Source organism: Terrapene carolina, unplaced genomic scaffold, assembly GCF_002925995.2.
Source record: "Terrapene carolina triunguis isolate 2854851 unplaced genomic scaffold, T_m_triunguis-2.0 Scaffold58, whole genome shotgun sequence".
Lineage (NCBI taxonomy): Eukaryota > Metazoa > Chordata > Testudines > Emydidae > Terrapene > Terrapene triunguis.
The window spans coordinates 29,293,645-29,319,244 of record NW_020664409.1 but is presented as its reverse complement, the minus strand read 5'-3'; the positions used below and the strand labels follow the sequence as shown (position 1 = coordinate 29,319,244).

Below are 25,600 nucleotides of genomic sequence, written 5' to 3'. Positions count from 1 at the left end.
GCATGTAAATTAACACAATGCTACTGTGTAGTGATTATCTTTTAAAATGCAGTGATATTTAAAATCAGTATTCAGGTGCTGTTACATTTTATAGCATAGTTGATAGGAAATAAGTATTTCATAGGTTTTTTTGTGTTTATGGGGGGGGGCGGGAATTTAAGTGGTTGGTTTGTTGCCTTTTCTCTCCCAATTTTAACCTGACTATCCTGCTGTTAATTCCTATTTGTGCCACTGCTGAGTGCTTTTACACCCTCTATTTCTTATTTAGTTTCTGTGTCAGACACAGAGGGGGAGAAAAGGAAATGCTTAGCAATCAGAGCAAAAGGGAAAGATCAGCAAAGCAGAGGGGATAGGCTTGGCTATCAATGAAGACTGACCTATTAAACCTTCGATCATGTTTGAGTTTCAGCAATTTATGTGGGAGAATAGAAAATAGCTAGGAAAGTGTCAGAAATAGAAAGGCCTTTGTTAGTGCGGAGGCTACAGAGCTCTACTGAAACTGAAGTGACAATGTAAAAAGGAAAAGTCACTTTCCTCATGATTGGTGAAAGTGAACCAAATAAGAACGATGAACAGGTATTTATAGAGTATTTATAGTGCAATGTATTTTATTACCTGTATATTCTTATTCCTCACTCAATTTTATTTTATATTTCAAATAATATCAGCAGTCACATGTAATAGTCTCATATTAGTTTTTTGGTTTATATTAATGCAAACTATGCTTGAGATTTTAAATGCACAAATTAAATGTGGTCAAATTACTTTCTCTGTTGAGAGTAATGCATTTTCCAGTTCTGTCCCCTCCAAGCCAAAGAGAGGTATAAAATAGAGCAATGTAGCGGATCAAACACTTATATTAACATTATTCAAACTTTGTGTGTTTTTTTGAATATATTCATATGTATACTCAGTCACAAATTGAAATTGCATGTCTGTTTTCAGAATTTGTGCAATTGTTGAAACATTGGTAGTTTTATTTTTTCACTATGTTGAGCTCTGAATGCAAGCATCTGTATATATTTGCTGAAACGCTGCACCTCAATAGAGTATATTTAAAAATAAATGAAAAGTCACATGCACTTGGCATAACTTTCAAATACTTATCAAGTTACTTTTAAACATAATTGTTAAAGTCAGAAACTTATCCTTTGTTGAAGACTAGTGGGTGCTGTCCTTGTGTGATGGAAGTCCTGTAATTATTCACAAAAGCTAATGCATAGACAGCAGCAATGCAGGTTTCAATATGGTGCCCTACCAATGTACCCAAACCTTTACCTGGTTCTTATTAAGAGGAGAATCCAGTCTGTGTTTCATTTAGTGTCTGTCTTCTCTACCAAGACCCTTGGCAATAGAATCATTTTTTTTCAGTTTTGAATGAGAGACTTATGAGATACTTGTGCATTAGGTATGCGATTCAGTATAGCTCATTTCATAGAAGCTACTTAATAATTCTCAGTAACAAATTTTAGTCACTAGCAGTTTGAGCTCTGGACTCAGGGCCTAATCCAGTGCCCAATAAGCCAAATTTTGAGTCATTGATTCTCAACAATCTGAGTCTGAAACAGTAAAAATAAGCCATTTTGAATAATCCACAAACAGTTTTGAAAAATTTCTTTATATATTTATCCTTCATCCAAGATAGATGTTGATGCTAACAACATTGGGGCAGTTATAATACAGTAAATTCACCCTCTGTGGTCTTTCAGCCAAGTTCTAAACTACAAAAGGATAACCTAGACTCCCATATTGTCGCTTGATACCAAGTAGGACGTTTGGGATAATTTTTGACCCCATGTAGGTCCACTGCTGGGCTCTGACTCTGTATGAACTTCTCTCTGTAATGAAACCCAGGACCCTCTTTGGCTCTGTGCCCCTAATATGTCTGTCCTCAGGGTAGTTGGAACCTTCTGGCTACTCCCCTAGATAAGAGAAAAGATTTTCACCAAGTTCACATTCTCAGTGCACCACAACTAATCTTTATATAATAACATTTCAGGAATGTCACTCGTATCACTCTGAAGCCTTCCTGCATCTTACAGACAGGTTTGGCTGTGATTTTCTGTTCATGAGACAAACACGCCTCCTAGGTAAAAGATGCAGGGTGTCTCTTGGTACCCTTAGATACATCAGGACAGTCCTTTGTTATTTTTCATAAACCGCACACCCCTTGCTGATTGTATTTTTCCTGTGACTTTCCTTTTGTCAATTTTCAGTCAGCATCTGGCTCCATATGCAAATAGACACATATTGCACATACACTACACCAGGGGTCAGCAACCTACAGGCACGCGTTCCAAAGGTGGCATGCGAGCCGATTTTTGATGGCACACGGCGCGGGCTGAGCCACTCAGCCCGCCGCCACTCTGGGGTTCCCACTGCTGGCCCCTTGCCAGACGGGGTCCCGCCGCCGGTCCCACTCAGCGCCCGCTGCTGGCCTGGGTGAAGGAACCCCAGGCTGGCAGCGGGCTGAGACCCCGGCTGGCAGGAGCCAGCAGCCGAAACCCCAGAGCGGCAGTGGGCTGAGCCGCTCAGTTGCTGCTCTGGGGTTCCGGCTGCTAGCCCTTGCCAGCCGGGGTCCCCCCGGCCACAGCCCCACTCCCCTTGCTTCTGGCTGGAGTTCCAGTGCAGGCCCCCTGCCAGACAGGGTCCAGGCCTCCGGCCCTGCTCAGTCCTACCAGCCACCAGCTCCACTCACTTCAGCTGCCAATCTGGGGTTCCAGCCGGTTAACAACGGATCACTCAGAAGCCTGTGTGCAGCTTAAAGTATCCAAATAGGTGTCAGACATTGGAAAACTCAGCAAGGAAAAGCAAGGGCAAGGATCACCCTAAACTGATAAGATCTGCATTTTAATTTAATTTTAAATAAAGCTTCTGAAACATTTTGAAAACCTTGTTTACTTTACATATAACAGTAGTTTGGTTATGTATTATAGACTTATAGAGAGACCTTCTAAAAAACATTAAAATGTATGACTGGCACGCGAAGCCTTAAATTAGAGTGAATAAATGAAGACTCGGCACACCACTGCTGAAAGGTTGCCGACCCCTGCACTACACAGTGACCAAACAAGGAGATGAATGTCTGCTACCTCCTGCTTGAAAGGAAGCTGTTTAAGACATGTCACCTCTTTGTTACTTGCCTTAACTTCAAGGCTTTGAGAACATAATTTCCAGTATAGATACATAACTTCTAAAATATTATCTGTATATACACATCATAATGATTATGACGACCATTGGGCTACTGGCTGTTGGTAGAGAACTTACATGCCACCCTTTGGTGAACTAAGTAACTAACTAAGACCTAGGGGATCCCTGTAAAACTCTGTGCAGCCTCTATGCCTTCAGCCAGTTGTCACTTGAGAGATTCCTGAGTTACAACTTCATCCTTCGCTATTGTTAAAAATATAGGTTATATGAGAAATAGAAAGTCATCCAGGTTGCTACAGGAAAAATCTGTACAAGAGTGTCTCCTGCCTTCACTGTCCTATACAGCACAGACAGGTTGCCCAAGGACACCACCTTGCTTTCTCTTCAGAGAGTTAACAGGTGTAATCGCTAGTTATAAGGTACCACACAATATTTCCTAGGCAAGCCAACTTTATTCTTAAGGTCAAAAGCATTACGGAGAATACTTATTAAAAACAATAAAAACCTGCACACCTGCTAGTTAGCTTACCAGACCTCACCTCGACTCTCACATGGGCTCAGGTAGGAGCATTCCTTCAACACCCTAGCCTGGGGGTTTCCTCTGTGGTCACAGATTCATCACAGCCTCTGCTCAGAAGTAGCACAGTCTTATGGGGCCTCAGTAGGCCCAGTCCTTCCAACCCTTCCCAGAGGACTGGGGCCCAGGGGACTGCAGGGGTCCTGTCCGTCGCTGGATCAGGAAGAAGGCCCTGAGCCAGTTTAAAACCAGGGTGTGTGTGTCTCCCGGGAGAAAGCAATTTGAATTAGTATATTCCGGGGCTGGCTTCAAAGGTCTGTTAATGGAGAAAGTACACTAGCATCCCCCCCTCCCTACTGGAAAGGGTACATACAATACCACAATAATACATGCACAATTGAATTGTTAATACAATGTACCCCAAAGGCATTAACCCTAATTCAGTTAAGTTTATCTTAATTCTATAAGGTTTGTTCGGGCTATTACTTGATATTGTCAGTCTGTCACATGGGGTGGTGTGAAATTTAGCTTAAAGGTCACTTTCCTCCTGATGCATCATCTTGTCCCTGCTAGACTGGCAGCAGAGAGGGTGAATGGCATATCAGAGCCAGTCCAGAATCTCACTGTCATTGGGGTGATTAAGATTCTCCTGACAGTGTATTGAGGTACATCCCATTGCTCAGGTGTGAACAAGGGCCTCGAACCTGAAATATCATCAACATACCATTCTCCTGCTCTGCTCTGACCACCAGCTCATTCCGGTAAAAAGGAACCTGCTCTTCTTCCTGCTGGGGTAGTGAACAATCAAAGCTGGTTCACCCCCCAAAGACTCCTGAACTCTCTATGTCAGGGGTGGGCAAACTTTTTGGTCTGAGGGCCACATCTGGGTGGGGAAATTGTATGCAGGGCCATGAATGTAGGGCTGGGGCAAGGGGTTGGAGTGCAGGGTGTGGGAGTGGGTCCGGTGTGCAGGAATGGGCTCAGGGCAAGGGGTTGGGGTGCAGGAGGGGGTGCAGAGTGCGAGAGGGGGTCAAAGCAGGGGGTTGGGGTGCGGGTTCTGGCCCAGCACTGCTTACCTTGAGCAGCTCCGGGGTGGTAGCGGCGCGCAGCGGGGCTAAGACAGCCTCCCTGCCTGCCCTGCGCCACTCCCGGAAGTGGCCAGCATATTCGGCAGTGGCTCCTGGGGGTGTGGTGGGGTGGGGCAGGCAGCTCTGCCGCGTGCTGCCCTCACCTGCGGGTACCACCCCAGAAGCTCCCATTGGCTGCAGTTCCCTGTTCCCGGCCAATGGGAGCTGCAAGGGGAGATGCCTGCAGGCGAGGGTAGCACACAGAACCTTCTGCCCCTCCCTCCCCCAGGGGACGCAGGGACGTGGTGCTGTCCGCTTCCAAAAGTGACGCGGGGCCAGGGCAGACGGATCCTGCTGTGCCATGGGGCTGGCAATCCCACGGGCCAGACTGAAAGCCCTGATGGGCCAGATCCGGCATGTGGGCCGTAGTTTGCCCTCCCCTGCTCTAGATTTTCAGCTTGCCCTAGAAGGGCAAGCCACACAAATACAAGTGCAAGGCACCAGTAAGTTAGTTCAACACTGCAATCATCTGGTGGCCACTTCAATTGATACCTCTTGGTCCCAACCCACCCACCTGCCACCCCTCAGTGTGGTTATCAGATGAGCTACAGCTTGTGAAGTGGACAGACAGAAAGGTAGAAAGCCAGTGGCACAAAATCCTTTTTGAATCCATCTGCCAGCAGCACAAACAACTCCTGCAGGACTGCACCACTTCAATAAAGGAGGGAAAGAAGCCTCCTACTCCTCCACAATCTGCATGGCAGAATTGCAGCCAGCAGAGCTGTTTCGCATAGTGAACTGGTGAATCAACCAAGACTGTGTAGTCCAGATGCCAGACCTGAGCATCAACAACTGTGAAGTGTCAACATACTTTCCGTTGTAAGAACGATACTCCCAACACTGTTACAGTCTCTGTCCGATAAACCCCTCCCAACATTAAAAAAGTATGAATTAAGTTGAGTCCAAAGGGAAGACTGTAGGAAGGAGATACGAGTAAAATTTCTTGTTACTATGTCTGGTTCCATAATTCAATTTGAAACACCTTTGTCAAAAATGTCAGCCTCCCGCTTACTTCTTACTATTTATTGTTATGATTATTATTTTTACAGTGCCAGTATTGTCCTAGGTACTTTTGTCCATCTCCGGACCTGTCTTGTTGTGGATAAGTCAGACATCCAACTTCCCATGCCCATAGGGATGGAGTGACCTGTAGCTTGCTCCTTCCGCTCCAATAAGTCTCTTTTTTTCAGGAGGCAACTAGGTGGCTCACTGTCTCCCAGAATGTGGCTGAACCGCATGCTCCATATTTCTGATTTATCTTATTGTTCCTTGTACCACTCCCCCTTGCCCCCACTTTGTTATATCAGAACCCAGTAGCGATTTTGTTGGGTCTGCTACTCTGATGAGAACTTGCATATCCAAATATATTAAAAGGTTGGAATGTTCTCATCCCATCCCTCCTTCTCTTCCCAGGAAGTTAACACTTCTTAGTGAAGAGGCTTGGGATGTCAGGTGTACCACATTTTAGCTACCCTGTGATGCACTTAGATGGAAGAAGCAGGAAAACATCTGCAATATTCTGTTTAGCACTATTCTAATGAATGAAATCTTTAGCAGGAAACCCTCCCCCTCACTCCCCCCAGCCTTTCATGAAGTCAATATCTATAGAGCGCCAAAGAGGACAATTATAAATATTTTTATTTTATTTTATGCTCGCTTCCTAGACAGGTGCTGATCCCAGTTCTCAACATTTTTAATAAGCAGGTGAAATATAATGTATTTTATATTTCAGAGAACCAGCCACGACTTGAGGTGTTGACTACTTATTAATGGCATTTTATTAGCTGAACAGATTTAGAAGTGGACAGATTTATTAAACATCAGAAATGTTTAACAAAATTATATTCTGTTTCTGCTCCAAAGGTACAGGACTGCTGCAACAATTTTACTTACAAAGAAGCACAAAGCTCATCTTTTTGGGGAGCAGGGGTTGGGTACATTTTCTAATTGTATAGTCTTTCTGGATAAGCTAGAGTTATCGACATGTGGGTTTGCTTCTATTCTCTTATGTTCTATTTAAAAGTGATGGAAAGAGTTTCTTTATAATTCCAATAAGCATTAAACATTTAAGAAGTTGTAACACTTTTCGATTATACTGACTTTTTAAAGACCAAAAATGTAAATTGTTCAGTGAGCACTTTCTTTTAAAAACACATGGTAGTAATAAAAAAACTGGCTCTTGTCAGCATGATACCAAGGAACTTTAGTACATAAACTCAGAGCAGCTATTTTGGGGAAATTACACTTAGCTTAACGACTCCAGAAAATGCAAGAAAGCCCTTGATACTTTCCTTTTGTCTATTTAATTTCATCTTCAGATAGGATGATTGGGATCACAGTGTCATCAATAAATATTTGTTAATCAGACTGCTATATCTGTAACTTGTATAGTATTATCTGATTGCTTTATTGAGCATTCATTTGCAGATGAAAAACACAGACTTAGAGATAGCATTGTAATTTGGGGAGAAAGCTCAGTGACCAAACATTAAAATGTTGGATTTTGAAATCTTCACTGTATAGTCCCCCCAAATAATGTTTTGTCTGAATATCTGATAATTACACTTGCAGAATGCAGTTCCAGCTGGCATCTGAAATAGACTTATCCCAAACAGGACAGTAATATTTAGAATTTCCATCTTTCAAGGTTGGCCTCATTAGTTGATTGAAATGTACTTGTTAATATATGCATGTGGAATAAGCATGGGATAATCAATCACAGGATCTGGTTTTTCTATCTAGATCGACAAACATTTGTCATGGTTAGGAAAGCAATTCTAGACATTCAGAGGTCCAACTATCTTAATTATTAGAATGAAAACAACTCTAGAAAACAATTTTGCTGAGGAATTAAATGACTGCTTGATTTATATTATATGCATGGTTTAAACAAAATTATTTCCGGCACTACTGCTGTTAGTAGTGACCCCAGTGGTATGAATTTAATAGTCATTTTACAAATGTGCATATTTGAAAGTAGGATAATGCAAACTCTTTCTTTTATTAAATAAAGGAAAAGCTGCTTACTCCACCTGTATGAATATAAAGGATGATTGATCTAGCTTTCCTTTTAAGCCTGAACTGGCAGAAGAGTTTAAAAAACAAAAACAACAACAACAAAAAAAGCCTTGAGATTGATTAATTTACTTAAACTGCTGGAGTTAACATCCTAGAATGTCAATGTCTTTACATTTATTGCTCTGATTTTTGTTAAAACTTTTCGACGGGTTTAATGTATATCTTGTTGCTGGTAAAATTCTGTTCATTTACGTTAATTCATTGCATAAAGGAGACTGTAAATCTAATTTAACCATCAGCCTATTTCGTCTCATTCTAGGTTGGCCAAATTGAAAATTGTGTGCGTTTTAAGATACTTCCAATTTTCTTTTGTGTGACTTTAACATGTTGCCACCATTACATTTGGGGTTTCAGCCTGTGTATGTCCTCAAGTTAAATATGATGTTTTTCCACAACCATGAATACTAAATAATGAATGCTGGAGTATTTGGTTTAACAGAAATCTTTGTTCTAGTAAGTGACTCATCAGTTAAAACTTAGTCATCCAGGGGTATGTCTACACTGCATTGTAAACCTGGGTTTGCAGGACCCAGGCTCCTGGGCTTGGAGTTTCTAAGCCCATATTTGAGCATCCAGACTGTATTGTAAACCTGGGTTTACAATTGCTGGACTTGGATCTCCTGGCATACTCCATACTGCACTATGCAGACCTTCTGACTCAGGTCTGCAGCTTGAGCTGTGTCCACACTGCAAAATGACAAGGCTTGTACCCAAGTCTCAGTGGGACTCTGGCTCTGATCCACCCCTCCTCCCCCATTAGGGTCCTAAGACCCTTGGTTCTGCGTAGGGCCCTACCAAATTCACGGCCATGAAAATTCCGGACTGTGAAATCTGGTCTTTTGTGTGCTTTTACCCTATACCAGAGGTTCTCAAACTGTGGTCCACGAGCTCCATTCAGGTGGTCCATGGATAGTTCCCTCTAAGGTGCACGCCTGGGTGGTCGCACACGAGAGAATGAAGGGCTATCCACCTAATTATTGGACCCATGCAGGCGTGGCTCCACTAATTAGGTGCCTGGACCCTGGAGAAGACGCACATGTAAAGTGAGGTGGTGGCCTTGGGGGAAATATAAGGTCAGTAGGAGGGGGCAGGGGAGAGACCCCCCTCCTTCCCAGCCCCAGCTCGGGGGCTGACGGGATGGGGGAGAGAGGGCACATCCATTACATTATCCATTGCACATCCACTGATATTAAAATATAAGTTGTGTGCTTCTATTTGTAGAACAAAAAAATGTTAATTATTAAGGGGTTTTTTTATATAGCGTTTTTTATCCTGGAGTGCCCTTTACAATGCTTTCCTGTTGTAGCTTCCAGCCTGGACTGCTCACAAACAGCCTTCAGCATGCCAGCTGTGTCTCTGTATGTGCAGCAACCAGCCAGCCACACCTTGGCTCTTACTAGGCTTGGTTATGCTGCAGGGTGACCCCAAAACACTCCAGTCTTAGATTTTCTCTCAAATGTATGTTATGTATTGCCCAGCCCTCTCCTGAACAATAAAAGTTTATAGAAATGTAATATGCACACAACCTGCTATCACAAACGGAGTTTCCCAAATTGCAATTTAAACACACTCTGGGGTGGGGTTGAGGATGACGGGGTTTGGGTTGCAGGAGGGGGCTGCAGGCTGGGGGTGGGGCCGAGGGATTCGGAGTGCGGGAGGGAGCTGTGGGTTGAGGCAGGGGTTGGGGTGCAGGAGGGGGTGAGGACGTTGGGCTGGCGGGTGCTGGTTCTGGAGTGGGGATGGGGATGAGGAGATATGGGTGTGGGAGGGGACTCTGGGCTCGGGCAGGGCTTTGGGGTGCAGGAGGGTGCTCTGGGTTTGGGGGGCTCAGGGCTTGGGGCGTGAGCTTACCTCGGGAGGCTCCCAATAAGTGGCACAGTGGGGGTGGCTCCCAGTCAGCCATGCAGCGGGGGAGCTAAGGCAGGCTAGTCCCTGCCTGCCCTGGCACCGCGCTGTATGCGCCCCAGAAGCAGCCAGTAGGTCTGGGTCCTGGGAAGGGGTGGGGGGAGGGCAGGAGACTCCATGCACTGCTCTCGCCCACAGGCCGGTTCCCAGCCAATGGGAGCTGGGAGGGGCAGTGCCTGCGGGCGAGAGCAGTGCATGGAGTCTCCTGCCTCCCACGACCCGGACCTACTGGCTGCTTCTGGGGCGCGTACAGCGCGGTGCCAGGGCAGGCAGGGGTGCAGAGCCAGTACTTGGGGCAGGGGAAGTGCGTGGAGCCCCTTGCCCCCTCCCCCCGCTTAGTACCCGGACTTCCTGGCTGCTTCTGGGGCGCAGCGCGGTGCCAGCCAGGACAGGTAGGGACTAGTCCGCCTTAGTGCCGCAGCACCACCGACCGGAGCCGCCAGAGTCCCTTTTCGACTGGGTGTTCCGGTCTAAAACCAGACACCTGGTTACCCTAGCTGTTTGCCAACCTCAGTTTGGAACATGTTAATAACACCATACAGTGGAATCCTATAACTTCAGTGTTGCCACACACATTTTGAGGACAATATTGACCAGCAAATTATGAGTTTTCAAATGATACCTTATAAAACCTACTTTGTACAAAGATTATTACAATAGTGTGTATGGCGTGGGCGCAGGTACATTCTCTCATTGGTTTAAAAAAGTAACATTTGGGGACCTCAAGAACCCCTCCAGACAGGAGCGCCGCCTGCTTTTTTGCCGCCCTAGGCGGCGGAAGGTCCTGCCCCGAAATGCCGCCCCCATAGAGGCAGCGGAAGGTCCCGCCGCCAAAATACTGCTGCGGTCACCACCCCCCAAATTGTAGTGCCCTAGGCAACCGCCTAGGTCGCCTAATGGATTGCACCGGCCCTGCCTCCAGAGCATTTAGTTCGTTTGATTTTTTTCTGACGTGTACTGAATGGAATATTTAGTAAATAACAAAAAAGAAGTCTGCAGTGTTTTCAGTAGGGAAATATATTGTATACTTCATTTGTTAATTGTACCTAGAGTATTTCAAATAGTCTTGGGATCCCACTGTATCATCTTACAATGAAATAGATTTTGACTGTTAAAACTGAAATAATGTAATATGCCGTGTGCCATACTGGGGCTGTGTTTAGCGTTATATCTGCAAAAAAGAAACCCTGATTCCTGCGCCTTTTCTTCAGATTTCAAAATTAGGGTTAAATTTCTCTACATGAGTGACCACTGTGTTACCTGTACTGTTTGGTGGTGGTTTTGTACAATGGCTCAGAGTGTGGCTCACATTTAAACAAAAAGAAAAAGAAAAGAAATAAGGGCCCTTGGCCATGGACGGTACTGTAAACAAGGAGCCTCTTGCGTTCATGCACCTCTATGTAAGCATTATTGTTTCAAAATTAATGTAAATCTTGAATGAAGCAATGCAAAGCAAAATGCACATGAAGATATTGAAAATGTCAATAGAGTAAAATGCATTTTGATTTTTAGCTCCTTTGAGAAATAAGCTACTCTATAAAATTATCCACTGTGAGATAAAATGCCTTTTCTCCTCTGCCCCTCAAAGTAAATTCTGCAAATAAAAACAAGAAACTATATAAAAAAATGCATTTCATCATTGCAACTTGAATTTTAACCCAATTTTTTAATGTTAATAAAACCTGGAAAACAGTCCACATATAAACTAAGAAAATTGTATGGAGAAACACAATCATTAGTGTGCTGAGAAACTTTTCAGTTCTGCTGTAGTAAAACCTTTAAATAAAATGTGTTTAAGCCATATAAAGAAACTCTGATCATACATTTGGATCTTTTCCTCCATTTTTGGTTGTTACAGTTACTGCTTGTTGGCTATAGTAATAGGCAAAATGCCTGACGGTCCCCCACAGGATTATGAAGGTGTCTGTTGTAAAAAGAATTTATTATGCTATGCTCATTTACCAGTAATGATACAGCATAGCTGTGCTAAAAGAGAATGTTAGCTCTAGCTATATGGTTAGCACTGTCCACTGTTAATCTAACTCTTCTTTATACAAGGTACAGAAATACTGAACTGTGCCTATCCATTTAGCAGTTGCTGAAGGAGGGCTTTTATTTTTTTTATTTTAATTTTTTTTTTTTACTGTAGTCTGGTAGGTATTTAACTCATCTTATACTTTAATTCATTACCAATCCTCTCTGTTCATGCTGCACTACACTGAATAACCCTCTTTTCCATTGGCTGTCACCCCTCTAGGCCAAGGGTTGGGAGGCATAGGGGAGATTACTATCTCTGTACTGTACTTTTTCTTTGGATAACAGGAATGATGTTCCCTGGGACATCAATCTAACACTATTCACTGACACTAAATTTCCTTTGAAAAATGATTTTTTGAAAAGGATGAAAATGAAAAATTGCTGTTTTTTTCCCCTGAGATCTACTGTGGAATCTCATGTTAATGATCTATTTCATCACTGTTTGAGTTCTGCCAGTCTCACTAAACTGGCAACTTAGAACTAGAGCTCTTTAAATAGGAAAAAAAAAAAGTTTAAAAAAAATTCAGTTAAGGTTAATGTTTACTAATATCCTTTTAACAATATTCAATAACTGTCTTAATGTTCTTCAATAAAGTTAGCAATAAATATGTCGTGTTCTGGAAGTCATTTGTGATTTTTAGAGCAACCAGTAACAACCTATTTGCTGAACTCTGTATTCCTGAGGGAGCTGAAAATGTGCAAAATCATCTCTAGCCAAACTGTGCTCCATTTGATGAGTTTCGTGTATAGTGTTTATTTGAGCAAGAGAATGGAATAGATTGCACTCATGAAATGTGCTCCATGCTCCTCTACTTTCAGTCAAGGTTATTGATCTAAGAATAGCTGATGTGTACCTTAGGGCTAAAACTTCCCACACTTGATCAAACCGTTTCCCCTTTTTTGGGGCAGGAAGTGGGATATTAGAAATCAAGCAAATTAGCTTGTGTATGAGAACCCACCAGAGGCTTAAAGGATGGCCGGATCCCAGTGGAACAATGGGTTATAAGTTATAATAAACTCTGCAGTTAGTCTCTCAAATGCATAAATCATTCTAGTTTCTCATTTTACATATCCACCGAAAAAGATATGAAATGTGCCCTTTAGAACTAATAGTAAGACAATTTTCTTCTTGGACTTCCCATATTTTACTTTGGGTATGTCTGAACCACAAAACAGACATACCTTTTGTATGTGTTGTTAACTCAGGTTAGCTAACCTGTGTTAGCTAAATTGGATTAGAATGACAGTGAAGACACAGCAACTCGACTTAGAGCTCGGGTGAGCAGCTTGAGTTAAAGCCTCTATGGGTAAGTCTGCACTGCAGCTGAGCAATGTGATTCCTAGTTCAGATAGACAGACTTGTGCTAGCTCCACTTGACTTAGGATATATCTACATTACCCACCGGATCCGCGGGCAGCAATCGATCTGGCGGGGGTCAATTTATTGTGTCTAGTCTAGACGCGATAAATCGACCCCCGAGCGCTCTCCAGTCGACTCCTGTACTCCACAGCTGCGAGAGGCGCAGGTGGAGTCTATGGGGAAGCAGCAGCAGTCGACTAACCGCAGTGAAGACACCGCGGTGAGTAGGTCTAAGTACGTTGACTTCAGCTACGTTATTCACGTAGTTGAAGTTGCGTAACTTAGATCGATCCCCCCCTAGTGTAGACCAGGTCTTAGTGTGCTAAAAATAGCAGCGTGGACAGTGTGGTATGGACAGCAACTCGGGCTAGCGCCCCCTCCCCCCCCCCGGGTTGGGTGGGCTTGGAGTCAAGATGCTACTGGCTGCTACTCAGCACTGGCTGAGCCACTGCCAGTCCTGCAACATCCACGGTGCTATTTGTAGTTGCTAACTCAAGCTCAAGCTGCTAACCAAATTAAAAGATGAGTTGCCATGTTTTCACTGCTATTTTAACCTGCATTAACAACACACCTTTTTGTGCAGTATAGACATCCCCTTTGTGTATATTACAATCTGGTCTGTATTGGAGGAGGAATGGAGTGGCACAACCCCAGGAAGACCCCAAGGGGACCAGTCCTGGGGGAAAGAGGGAGAGTATGCAGTAAACCACCCTTTTGCCTGATCTAGCTTTCTCTCCTCTCTCTGTTTGCTAGCTGTGCAAATGGATGTGAAGGTTATGTAAAGTCGTAATCCCATCTCTCCTGACCTCCCTTTGGAGTCCATAAGAGGGATAAGGACCTGAGCTCTACCAAGTGCAGGGAATATGAATGTGACTTGATCCTCCATGAGGGCAAAAGGCCAGTGTTTGGGAGTTTCCTGTGGACCTCCCCCTTCACTGTTGCAAGGACAGGGTAATCTAGCCATCTGTTTCTTCTCTACTCCTGGCATCTAGTCAGTGAGTAAGTAAAATGTATTTTCTCTTCCCAGAGACTAAAATTACCATCCTTTTGCTGTTTCTCCTGCAAAACAAACTGTTCACCTCATTATGCCATGAAGAATCATCATGTTAGCTAGAAATAATTTTCAATATACTTCAATAGTTCTGCAGTTCTGTTGTAATTGAGACAATCCTGTAAACTTCAGGCTGGTCAGGAACGTGAGTCTAAGCCTGTTATCTGCTTTACCCACAACGCTAGCCTACTTTTAAAGCGTCCCAAAGAAGTCCACAAGATGAATCTTTCAGCACGTTTTTTTGTGCCTGTCTGCCTTGTGTCTAAATTATATTTTTCACATTTGTGAGTAGGTTAGAAAGGAAGAAGATGTAGGTGCTGGGTACCCAGAACTCTACTTGAAATCAGTGGCAACTGTGATTGCTCAGCCACTCTGATAATTAGGCCTAAATGACTGTTGTATTAAAAATGAAATTAGTACTGCACTTAACATTATTAATTCCTTACATTCCTAATTAATCTTATCTGCTAACTTCCTAATCTTTCTGCCAGAATGACATCACAACTACCGTAAGCAAAGGGAATGAAAATAGTGGTTTAGCTTGAAATGGTTCTTTCTGAGCTTTGCTTACAGTAATTGTGATGTCACTCTGGCAGGGAAAAAGATTTCTAGGAATTTTAAGGAGCTGGTAATTGTCTCAAGTCGTGCTCAGGTATGGGGCTAAATAATTTTTAAACAATGGCACTCTCACAGTTTTCCACTTCGGGAATCTTACATAGTTTTAAAATTTTAAATTACAATGCCGTCACCACAAATTTACATTTAAAAGAGAAATGACATTATATTACTGTACTCATTAAAATAATGTAAATCGTTATTTACTGTGTAATATCCTGCTATGTTGGCATTAATACTGTGATTAACATTGACTCTGGCTTCATGAATTATGTACAATAGCCAATTTAATGTGACCATTATTTGCAGCTTTCAATGGCTAACAACAGTATTTTAAGGTTACTTTCAATATGTTGACAACTAAACACAATAACTAACAAACTGAGCTCAGCATTTCCTTAATGGGTCTTAAATTTTGCAACACAAACTACAAATTCCTAGGATAGAAAACAGAAAGGGCTAGCTGTCTTAAATAGTTCATAGGGCAGGCCTCATACAGTTTTGTAGCCTGCTCTTTGTTCTTAAATAAAGTCACAGGAACATAACAAAAACAACAAATACAGTTAAATGGTATAGGCCGCTGCATGCCCCTCTGCAGAAAAAATGTCACCAAGGGCCTGAAACGCTACAAGATTCTGTGACGGATTGGGTCACAGAAATCCACTTGGGACTGCCACTTGATGTGCTTAGACTGCCTCTAAGCCCATTCTCCCTGGCAGCTTGGGACTTCAGTACCTTGCCTGGTTGGAGCCAGACACGCTAGCCTGCTAAAAACACAGACCCAGGTCTGAACCATGTCCCCCAAAAGCTGCAGGCTTAACTGAAAACCGCTTAAGAAGTGCTCCTGTCTCCAACACTCAGGTACCCAGTTCCCAATGGGATCCTAACCATAGATAAATCCGATTTACTCTGTATAAAGCTTAAACAGGGTAAACTCATAAATTGTTCACCCTCTATAACACTGATAGAGAGAGATGCACAGCTGTTTGTTCTCCTGGGCATTAATACTTGCTCTGGGTTAATTAATAAATAAAAAGTGATTTTATTAAATATAAAAAGTAGAATTTAAGTGGTTCCAAGTAATAACAGAACAAAGTAAATTACCAAACAAAATAAAACACGCGAGTCTAAGCCTAATACAGTAGGAAACTAAATGCAGGTAAATCTCATCCTCAGAGATGTTTCAATAAGCTTCTTTGACAGACTAGACTCCTTCCTAGTCTGGGTCCAGCAATCACTCACATCCCCGTAGTTACTGTCCTTTGTTCCAGTTTATTTCAGGCATCTCTTTGGGGTGGAGAGGCTATCTCTTGAGCCAGCTGAAGACAATATGGAGGGGTTTCCAGGGGCTTATATAGTCTTTTTCTTCTCACAGCCACAACATGGGGTCTCTAGCCACCTGGGCAAGTCATATGTCTCTGAATGATTCAGCTTTTTGCAGGCCAATGCCATTGTTTACATGTTAGTTTGAACGTTCCCAGGAAAGCTCAGATGTGGATTGGTGTCTCCAAAATCCATTGCTAGTTAAGTACTCCCAATTACTTGAATAACCCAACCCCTTCACACTGTGTTGACCAAATCTGTCTTATGTGCTTCCTACAGCAAACACTTTAAATACAAGCATAGAGCCAATGCTTATAACTTCAGATATAAAAATGATACATGCATACAAATAGGATGAATATATTCAGTAGATCATAATCTTTGCAAATATAAGTTACATGGCATATGTAGCATAAAACCTGTTCCAGTTATGTCATATTTACACTCATAAGCATATTTCTATAAAGCATTATGGGGTGCAACATCACAGATTCCTCTCAGGGCTTTCTGTGAATTCTCCCACTAGGGGAATGATGTTTCCTTTGGAAATGCAGAATAAGAAAGGGTTCAGCTCTCAGAAACTCCAGGTCCCCCTCTTTTGAGAGAGGTTGGAGAAATAAAGTTGTTTTTCAATAAATGTTTTTATTTTAAAACAACATTTTTACTTTTGTTTCTTATTCTAGGGCATTTATGTAAGGGATGCACCTTTGAAGGACATAAAGGTGTCTAATGATCGTCGATTCGTAGCTCTTTTTAATGTGGTGAATGCTACAAAGCAAGATGCTGGCAATTATCGCTGCATGATTCGCACAGAAGGAGGAGCTGGAGTATCAAGCTATGCAGAACTGATAGTCAAAGGTATTTCTGAATATAATATGTATTTATTTCTAATATGTACATATTTGGTGTATGAAATAAGAGCATGCAATTGTTAAGTATGTCACCCATAGCCCATTAAAGCCAAGGAGAGACTCAGTAAAAAAAGACCTGTGACTCAGACCGTTTTTACGTAAATCTCAAGATTCTGTCCTGCTCTTAAAGACTGGTGGGAGATGCCACACTGGAGGGTTATTTATTAAATTCTACTACTGCTTGTGTACTAAAAGCATTATTTAAAAATATATGTATTTTTAAATGTACATTTAGATGATTCTTCTGAAATGGAATGAATGTTTCTTGCAATCTATCTCCTATGCGGAGGCTGCATCCTAAAAATGTATTTAGTGTGAGGTATGAGAAAATAAAGGAAAACTCTTAAAATATAAATATTCAGCATATGGGAGGTTTTAAAACAGCAGGAAAAGTTCAAAATGTGAAATGAATGTCTATGAAGATGACCAATTGCATCATAGAAAACAGTGCTAATACAACTATATTGCGTTCTATTTAAATTACACTTTGCTTACTTCTTTTTATATCAAGTTTTTGAGAAAATATATTTGGGATCGTTTCAGAGAAATACAGATTCTATAGCAGCTGGCTCTTGGAAGCTCTGCAGGGTACTCTAACATGGAGGTTGATCCTGAGTCTGAAGAGTACTTACCCATAACAATGGTCACCTAATCTGTTCATGACTCCCACTTTCTAAAGGGAGTAGTCACAGATAAGGCCAAATGCTACAGATAGTGAACAGGAACCCAACAGCTAAAATGGGGCCGGGTCAGTTCTTGTATGACTGATATGCCATTAACTGATATGTTTTATAAAGCTCCACACCACCTAAATGTGTTACATCTCTCTGACTGACAACTCCATACCTATCAGACAAGAAGAGGGCCTGGGACTGAAGACTGACTTATCGTCTTTCTTTCCTTTCACCTCCAAAGAAACTAAAATTTTATTTGGTGGATGAATGGGGACATAGAGTGTGGAAAGCTCATTGTATCCATACCCTAAACTTGTGTATCTGAGCAGGGATGGGTGTAACATAGCCTTTAGTACAGGAGTCGGCAACCTCTCGCACGCAGCTCACCAGGGTAAGCACCCTGGTAGGCTGGGCCAGTTTGTTTACCTGCCGACGTGGCAGGTGCCAGAGGTTGACGACCCCTGCTTTAGTATATGGGGCGGAAAAAGCCATTAAAGAGCTGTCAATTAACCCCCAATGGTATGTTATTGTTGTACATTATTATTATGGTAAATATGAATATTGCCTGGTTAGTGAACAAAAAGTTTGCCATTAAATACTGCATCAGGTCTCCACACATCAAGAAGAAAAGACAGACTGTTGTTCGTACATCTTCTGTCTTTTATATGAAAGTGAATAAAAGTATCGACTGCTTCATTTAAGTGAATCCTAAAAGGAAACTTTTCAATTTACCTAACTGTTTATTCTGATGGAAAAGACTGAACAGAGTCAGTGACTTGTCATTCTGTGTGTTCAGACTACACAATATCCTCATCTGTTTGTCAGGGAATTGGATTGAAATGTCACTTTATCTCTGTCTAATGTGAGCCATGAAATTGGTCTTGTCAGATCACCTGCTTATTGTAAAAAACAGCAGCTCTTTTCTAATAGGTGACATAAAAGTAATCAAACACTGAACAAAAAGGAAAAGAGTGGGGTGGAATTGATTAAATGTATTTGGTAAAGTAAATTAGTCTTCTATATATGGTCCATGGGTTGAACTTTTCTAATAGTAGTCAGATCCAATATAGATTAAATTTAGGAGAACAGAATGAACCTTTCTGAGAAGGGCATCAGATTATTAGAATACGAACTGGTTATCGAGTTCAAACAAGGTAAATGTAGGTGTCAGACTGGTTAGAAGGAGGTTTGTTAGGTTTTTAAGTAAGGGCAGCCATCTGTACTGTCAGTGGCTCTTATTTCTGCATCTTGTCAAACAGAAGATTTAGCACCTTGAATAGAATTGAATGTGTTTTGGCCCTTTAGAAGAAAGAATGTGTTCCAAAATTGAGAGCAAGATCATTTTGAGACCAGGGCAAGATTTAAGAAATTATTAAAGACTTGTCATCAAGGGTGTCAACAGTTGTGAAATAGAGAATGCTTAAGTATATCTAAGTGTTTATATTCTCTTTATTTGCTTGCCTGCCTGTGCCTGTTTTTCTCTCTACCTGTCTCCCATATAAGGAGAGCTGGTAGCACTGCCCGACACTTTCCAATATAAGACCCTGTCTTCAGTTGCTTATAACTTTGCCAAATGTTAAAATTTTGAGCTAAAAATTTCCATACCAGTTTATTAACTACAAAGAGGGATGTCAGCCTCTGCCTCTGTGTTATCTGATTTAGGCTCAGAAATCAACAATCTAGAACCATTACCTGCTACTCTTGATTCCAGAGTTGTTGGGCCGTGTGGGGGCTGCTCACATATTCACAAAACTGGATCTCTGGGGAGCTTAGAATTACTTCTGTGTCTGAAAGGGACAACCTCTTAGAGCCTTATGGCCATGTTGAATATTTAATGATGCCATTTGGACTGACTAATGCCTCAGAGTGGATCCAAGACTTAATGAACGATGTGCTATGAGACCTACTGGACCCGTTCATGGTGGTATACTTAGTCTGAGAAGATCAATATATTATCTATCTGAACCAAAATGCCACTCAGGTCCACGCAGTTCTGGAGAGACTATAACAACATGGTCTCTATGCTAAATTTGAGAAGTACGCATTTGATCAGACCTCAACTGAGTTCTTGGGTTTCATCCTGTCCCCAGAAAGAATCAAGATAGATCCATGCAAAGTTCAGCCTGTCTGCAAGAGGGCATGCTCCCACAGTATGTGTGACCTACAACAGTTTTTAGGCTTTGCAAACTTCTACCGGAGGCTCATTTCAAATTTTTTGAAACACGCCAAGCCCCTCGCTGCCCTATTCTGGAAAAACACCAAGTTCCATTGGGTGCCTAAGGCCTAGGATGCATTTCAGGAGTTGAAGCTTGCCTTCTCCACTACAGTATTGGCTCACCCAGACATAACACAAGCTTTTGTTGTAGAAGCTGATGCCTCTAGTATGGCAAATGGGATAGTCCTCTTCCAAAGGCATGGACACAAGCTAATGCTGCACCTTATTGACTACTACACAAGGATGCTTACCCCCTGCTGATCAAAACTATGAGATCTTGGACAAGAAGCTCCTGGCAATTAAGACCCCTTCCAAAAGTGATGACACTAGTTGGAAGGGGCCCTCAATTCAGTCCAAGTGTTTACCAATCATAAGAACTTGGAGTACCTGCGCAGGGCCAAGATCCTAAATCAATAACAGCTTTGAACATAAGAGTGACCATACTGGGTCAGATCAAAGGTCCATCTAGCCCAGTATCCTGTCTTCCGACAGTGGCCAATGCCAGGTGCTTCAGAGGGAATGAACAGAACAGATAATCATCAAATGATCCATCCCCTGTCGCCCATTCCCAGCTTCTGGCAAACAGAGACTAGGGACACCATTCCTGCCCATCCTGGCTAATAGCCATAGATGGACCAATCTCTATAAAATAGAGATCTTTGTAGCTTCCTGCCAAGTTTGTGCCCACACCAAGATCTTACGCCAGAAACCTTGTGGTCTCTTCCAACCCCTGGGCACCCCATCTCTGCCCTGGGGGGCCATTTTATTGAACTTTGTGGTGGTTTCATGACCAGTCTCACAGTAGTAGATCAGTTTTGTAAGATGGTTCACTTCATTCCCTGAACGGGTTTACCTCCATGGAGGAAACCACCTGGCTTTGGATAAACAACATAATCTGTCTTCATGGGCTCCTGGATCACATCACCTATGACTGGGGGCCACAATTTACTGTCTGCTTCTGGCATGAGGCCCTGCATTTATTTGTGCGCACCTGTCCTCTGCCTACCATCCTCAATTGACCAGCTAAATGGAAAGAATCAACGAGATCCTCGAATACTTACGATGCTACATCAGTCATTACCAGGATGACTGGTCTTCACCATTATTCTATGCAGAGTTCTTGTACAATAATGTGGACCATGTATCTGCACGCCACAGCCTCTTCTTTATCAACTACGGGTACCACCCCCGATTTCACCCACGACTACCCTCATCCTCCCCCAGTGCATCTGCCTCAGACCTAGTACAACACATCCATCACATCCAAGAGAACGTGAAGGGACAACTTGACAAGGTGAAGGGGGGAATACAAAAAGTGCATGGACAACAGGTCTCCATCTCCTACTTCATAGGGCAAAAAGTATGGCTTTCAACAGAACTCCTCTGTAGTCAAACAGTCTCGGAAACTAGACTGCCAGTTCCTTGGCCTGTACCGGATTTGGCTACAAAACAACATGGTCACTTTAGAGCTCTTCTTGAGCCCATAGAGTCCACCCCATGTTCCATGTCTCACTTCTAAACCATACACTGAGAACACATTTCCCCACAGAGCCCAACCACCACCCCCATTGTTACAAGTACAGGTCAAGAGGAATACATTGTTCACAAAGTCCTTGACTGTAAGATCAAGCAAGGAAAATTATGGTACCTGATTGATTAAGAAGATTACGGCCCAGAGGAATGCTTGGGAGCCAGGTGAGAACGTTCACGTTCACGCTTCTGCCCTGGTTTGGGCCTTCCATGGGAGCTACCCTGAGAAACCCGGATCCATGTCCTAGAGGAGAGGGTGATGTAATGACCCCTGGATCTCGAACCTGGACCTATGCTCCAGTCCTCCAACTGGCAGCCTATAGCTTGATGATAACTCTGCCCCAAGGTCCTATTGGTGGAGTCCCAGAGCAGCTGACTGGCCACTGGCCCTATTTAAACCACCGACAGGAACAGGAAGCTGCTCAAACAACTGGGCTCTACTCTGCTCTGGACTGTGTGCCTTTTGCTTCCTGCTCCTGCTACCCATTCCTGCGACACTCTAGCCATTCCTGCTTCCCTGGCTTGATTTCCTGGTATCCCAACATAGCTTCACTCCTGGCATCCCAACCTCCAGTTTGTCTCCTGCCTCTCACCACTTGGTAGACCAGGGACACCGGAACAATTTGTATAATGGAGGTGCTGAGAGCCATTGAACCAAACCACTTCAATGGAATCCACTTCAAGCCAGGGGTGCTGCAGCACCCCCAGCACCTGTGGTAGACCTGACCTGGCCTCATTCTCACCTCATGGCTCTGATCTCCAGTTTGTCATCTGCTTCTGACCTCCCGGTATTCTGACACAGCCAGCTCTTGACTCCTGTCTTGTGACTGTGCATTCTGGCTCTGACTATTGGGTCTGGCTGCCCACGAACCAGCCATGACACTTTGAGCTGTATTTTTCTGGAACATTTAAAATACCACAGTTGAATAATTTTTGAGAATGAGGCCAGGGAAAAATACATTGTTTTGCCCATGTTAAAAAAATTCTGGTGACCTTTTTCTTTGAAAAGCTGTAGCACCTCCATGCTTCAGAGAGGGACTTGACATTTGGTGAGACCTCAGCTGAAGTATTGTGTCTAGTTATGGGCCACACACTTTAAGAAAGATGTGGAGAAATTGGAGAGAGTCCAGAGGAGAGCAATAAAAATAAGAGGTTTGGAAAACATGACCTGTGAGAAAAGGTTGAAAGAACTGGGAATGTTTCGTCTCAAGAAGAGAAGGCTGAGGGGGACATAACAGTGTACAAAAATGTAAAAGATTGCTATAACAAGGATGGTGATCAATTGTTATCCATGTCTTCTGAGGGTAGGACAAGAAGTAATCCTCTTAGTTTGCAGCAAGGGAGATTTAGGTTAGGAATTAGAAAGCTTTTCCTTAACTATAAGAATAGTTAAGCACTGGAACAGGATACCCAGGGAGGTTGTAGAATTCCCATCATTGGAGGTTTTTAAGAACAGATTAGACAAACATCTCTCAGGGATGGTCTAGGTATACTTAATCCTGCCTTAGTGTTTAGGACTAGATTACCTCTTGTGGTCTCTTCCAGCCTGTGTTTCTACGATCCTGTGATCAAGGTGAAAAATTGCAGGGCTCAGTGAGAATATATCTGTCATGTAGCTTTGACCACCTCACCTGCTCTCTACCTGCTGAATCATCTTGATGGAACTAACTCTGAAATTCCAAATCTTTGAGTATCTTCAACCAGTTGCTATTTAAGTTTTTTTTTAAAAAAAAAAACCCTGCTTAAGCTCCAGAATGTGCAAGATTCCATACTGGGTAGTAACAGCTTCTTTTAACACAAAAGCGTGACTGCTATGAAGTCAGATATCTTGCAATCCTGGAACAAGCTCTACTAAGTAATCAACAGACAGGACATGTCTGGTTTTGACAGTGTGTAACTCATTTAAATCTGAACAAATTTTCATGAGGACAGAAAAGGCAACTCTCTGATTCCAAGGCTATTCTCCCTGCCAAATTTCAAGTCCTTATGGAAAACCAGGGAGGTGTTAGAGCTCTTCCAAAAATGTTCAGGAGAATTTTATAATTAAAGTGTAAGGCAGCCTAAATATTGGGATTGCTGCCCCCCCCCTCTCTGTGTGTGTGTGTGTGTGTGTGTGTGTGTGTGTGTGTGTGTGTGTGTGTGTGTGTGTGTGTAAAAAGTCCATATTTATGCATGTATTTAATATTTTACTTTGTTGCATGTAACTCCTTTAGCATAAGCAAAAGGCTACTTTTCATTTTGGGTGTACTATTTTTGTTCTCATTTTTACTTTAATTGGTCCATTGGTGTTGGCCACCATTATAGCATCTATCTAAAGCTTTCCATTGATCTGCCATCAATGGACATTAACTTCTGGTGCTGTAACAGGAGAGTGTTTGGTATTTCCTCTTCTTATATGGACATGTCCCGTCACCCTCACACCACTGGCTTGGAATTCCCCAACTGTTCTCATGTCCAGAGTTGTTAAAGCAGTAAATCTGCTCCACGAAGAAACAAACTTTCTTTATCGGGCTGTATTGATATTTACCGTAATTTTAAAAGCCAAACTGAAAAGGGTGTTGCAGTATCGAATAGCTTGGTTTACTTTACATCCATAAGAGTTGAGTGAGAAATAACTTTTTCTAACTTAAACAGTTTTATTGCCCTGGTATTGCTACCTGCAAACTCCCCACACCCCACAAAATAAATTAAAGTGTGTCTTAAATATACATAATTACTACAGCCATTAAAAAATGTATCATTTTGGTTAAGCTAACTATTTTCAAATTAAGATATAGTGCACCTGTATCTAGAAGGCTGGGGGAATATAGATGAGAAAATAATTAGGATATTTAGTGAGACCCTATTTGATGGCCACCACTAAAATTGCCTCCAAGGGAAAAAAGCATGCTGCTGCCAACTATAACATATGCAGAGTCTGGTATTTAATTGAACAATTGATCCAAACTCTTCATTGTCATACATAGAAACACCCCTTCTAGTGAAAAGGAGGAAAAGCTAAACTATATGAAGGAATAACTTGGGTAAAACGATGGTCATTATCAGTTTATTATATAATGTTTAACATTTTAACATATGCAGAAATAATATAGCCATTTATCTTTCCTTTCAGTATCCTCTACTACTTCAATTTTTTTCTGTTACAGTATATACTTAACTTCAGGACCCTTATTTTTTTAGCCAATTGTCAGTTAAATATAAGTGTAATATGTATGATGATAGGTTCGTTTTATACGTGTTCAACCTTTAGCTGGAAGATTACCTTCAGAGTAAAATCGTGATATGTGCAGGCTTTTGCTGGAACCACACAACTGAATTTAACCTATTTTGTACTTTGGTCATAGGGGAATGAAAAAAATACCCCAGGGGATGAAAAAGCAATAAAATAATGTCTATTTCAAATACTTGTAAGACTTTAAATGAATTGGTGTAAGTACTGACCTTTATGACCTTACTCCTGAGTTTGCATTTTGATGGCAGTTGAACAGCCATTACTAGCATTTGAAACTCGAAAGTAATTAACTGTTCTTTCAGCATGGCTACATAAATGGCTTAGAATGCTCTATAAAAGTTCCATTTCACGTCCTGGTTCAAGAAGGAGCCTAATGATTTAAATTGATGCTTAATCATTTTGAGTTAAGTCAAAACTATTTAAAGATATATAGTTTCTGCAGGAAGCCATAGTTATATATTTCAGAAACAATAATGTCAATAAAACTATACTACATTTCTAATCCCCAGAAGCTGAAGCTAGAGTTTGTCCTATATTGATGCTGACATATAATATAGTTTTTCTTGATAAAAATTAAAAGTTTATAGGATGTTGCTGTACTCTACATGTAGTAGTTTACCACTATATTTTAAACTGGATTTGTGTGTCTGTACTAAGTAGTAATAATTTGTAAGCATCTTTGGAGACCTTTTGGACTGTTGTCTAGTTTTACCATGTTTTTCCTTTGGGAATCAGTGGGAATATCTCATTAAGGTGAAAATAGGTAATGTATCTTGTATCTGCCCGTTATGTGATGTCATACTTCAGCATGGCATTTACTATCCAAGTGCAGTCATTGTTTTTGCACAGATCTAGGCCTGGCAGTAGCATGT

General features: G+C 42.1%; 1 protein-coding gene across 8 annotated transcripts in view; it reads left to right on the top strand.

Annotated features, from left to right (window-relative positions):
- The window catches only part of PTPRM (protein tyrosine phosphatase receptor type M), a 698,330-nt gene that overhangs the window by 293,309 nt on the left and 379,421 nt on the right, over positions 1 to 25,600 (top strand). For all 8 annotated transcript variants that reach the window (XM_026661212.1, XM_026661206.1, XM_026661202.1 and 5 more), the window contains exon 6: positions 16,850 to 17,024. In XM_026661212.1, coding sequence (XP_026516997.1) covers positions 16,850 to 17,024 — 175 coding nt within the window. The remainder of the gene's footprint in view (positions 1 to 16,849; positions 17,025 to 25,600) is intronic.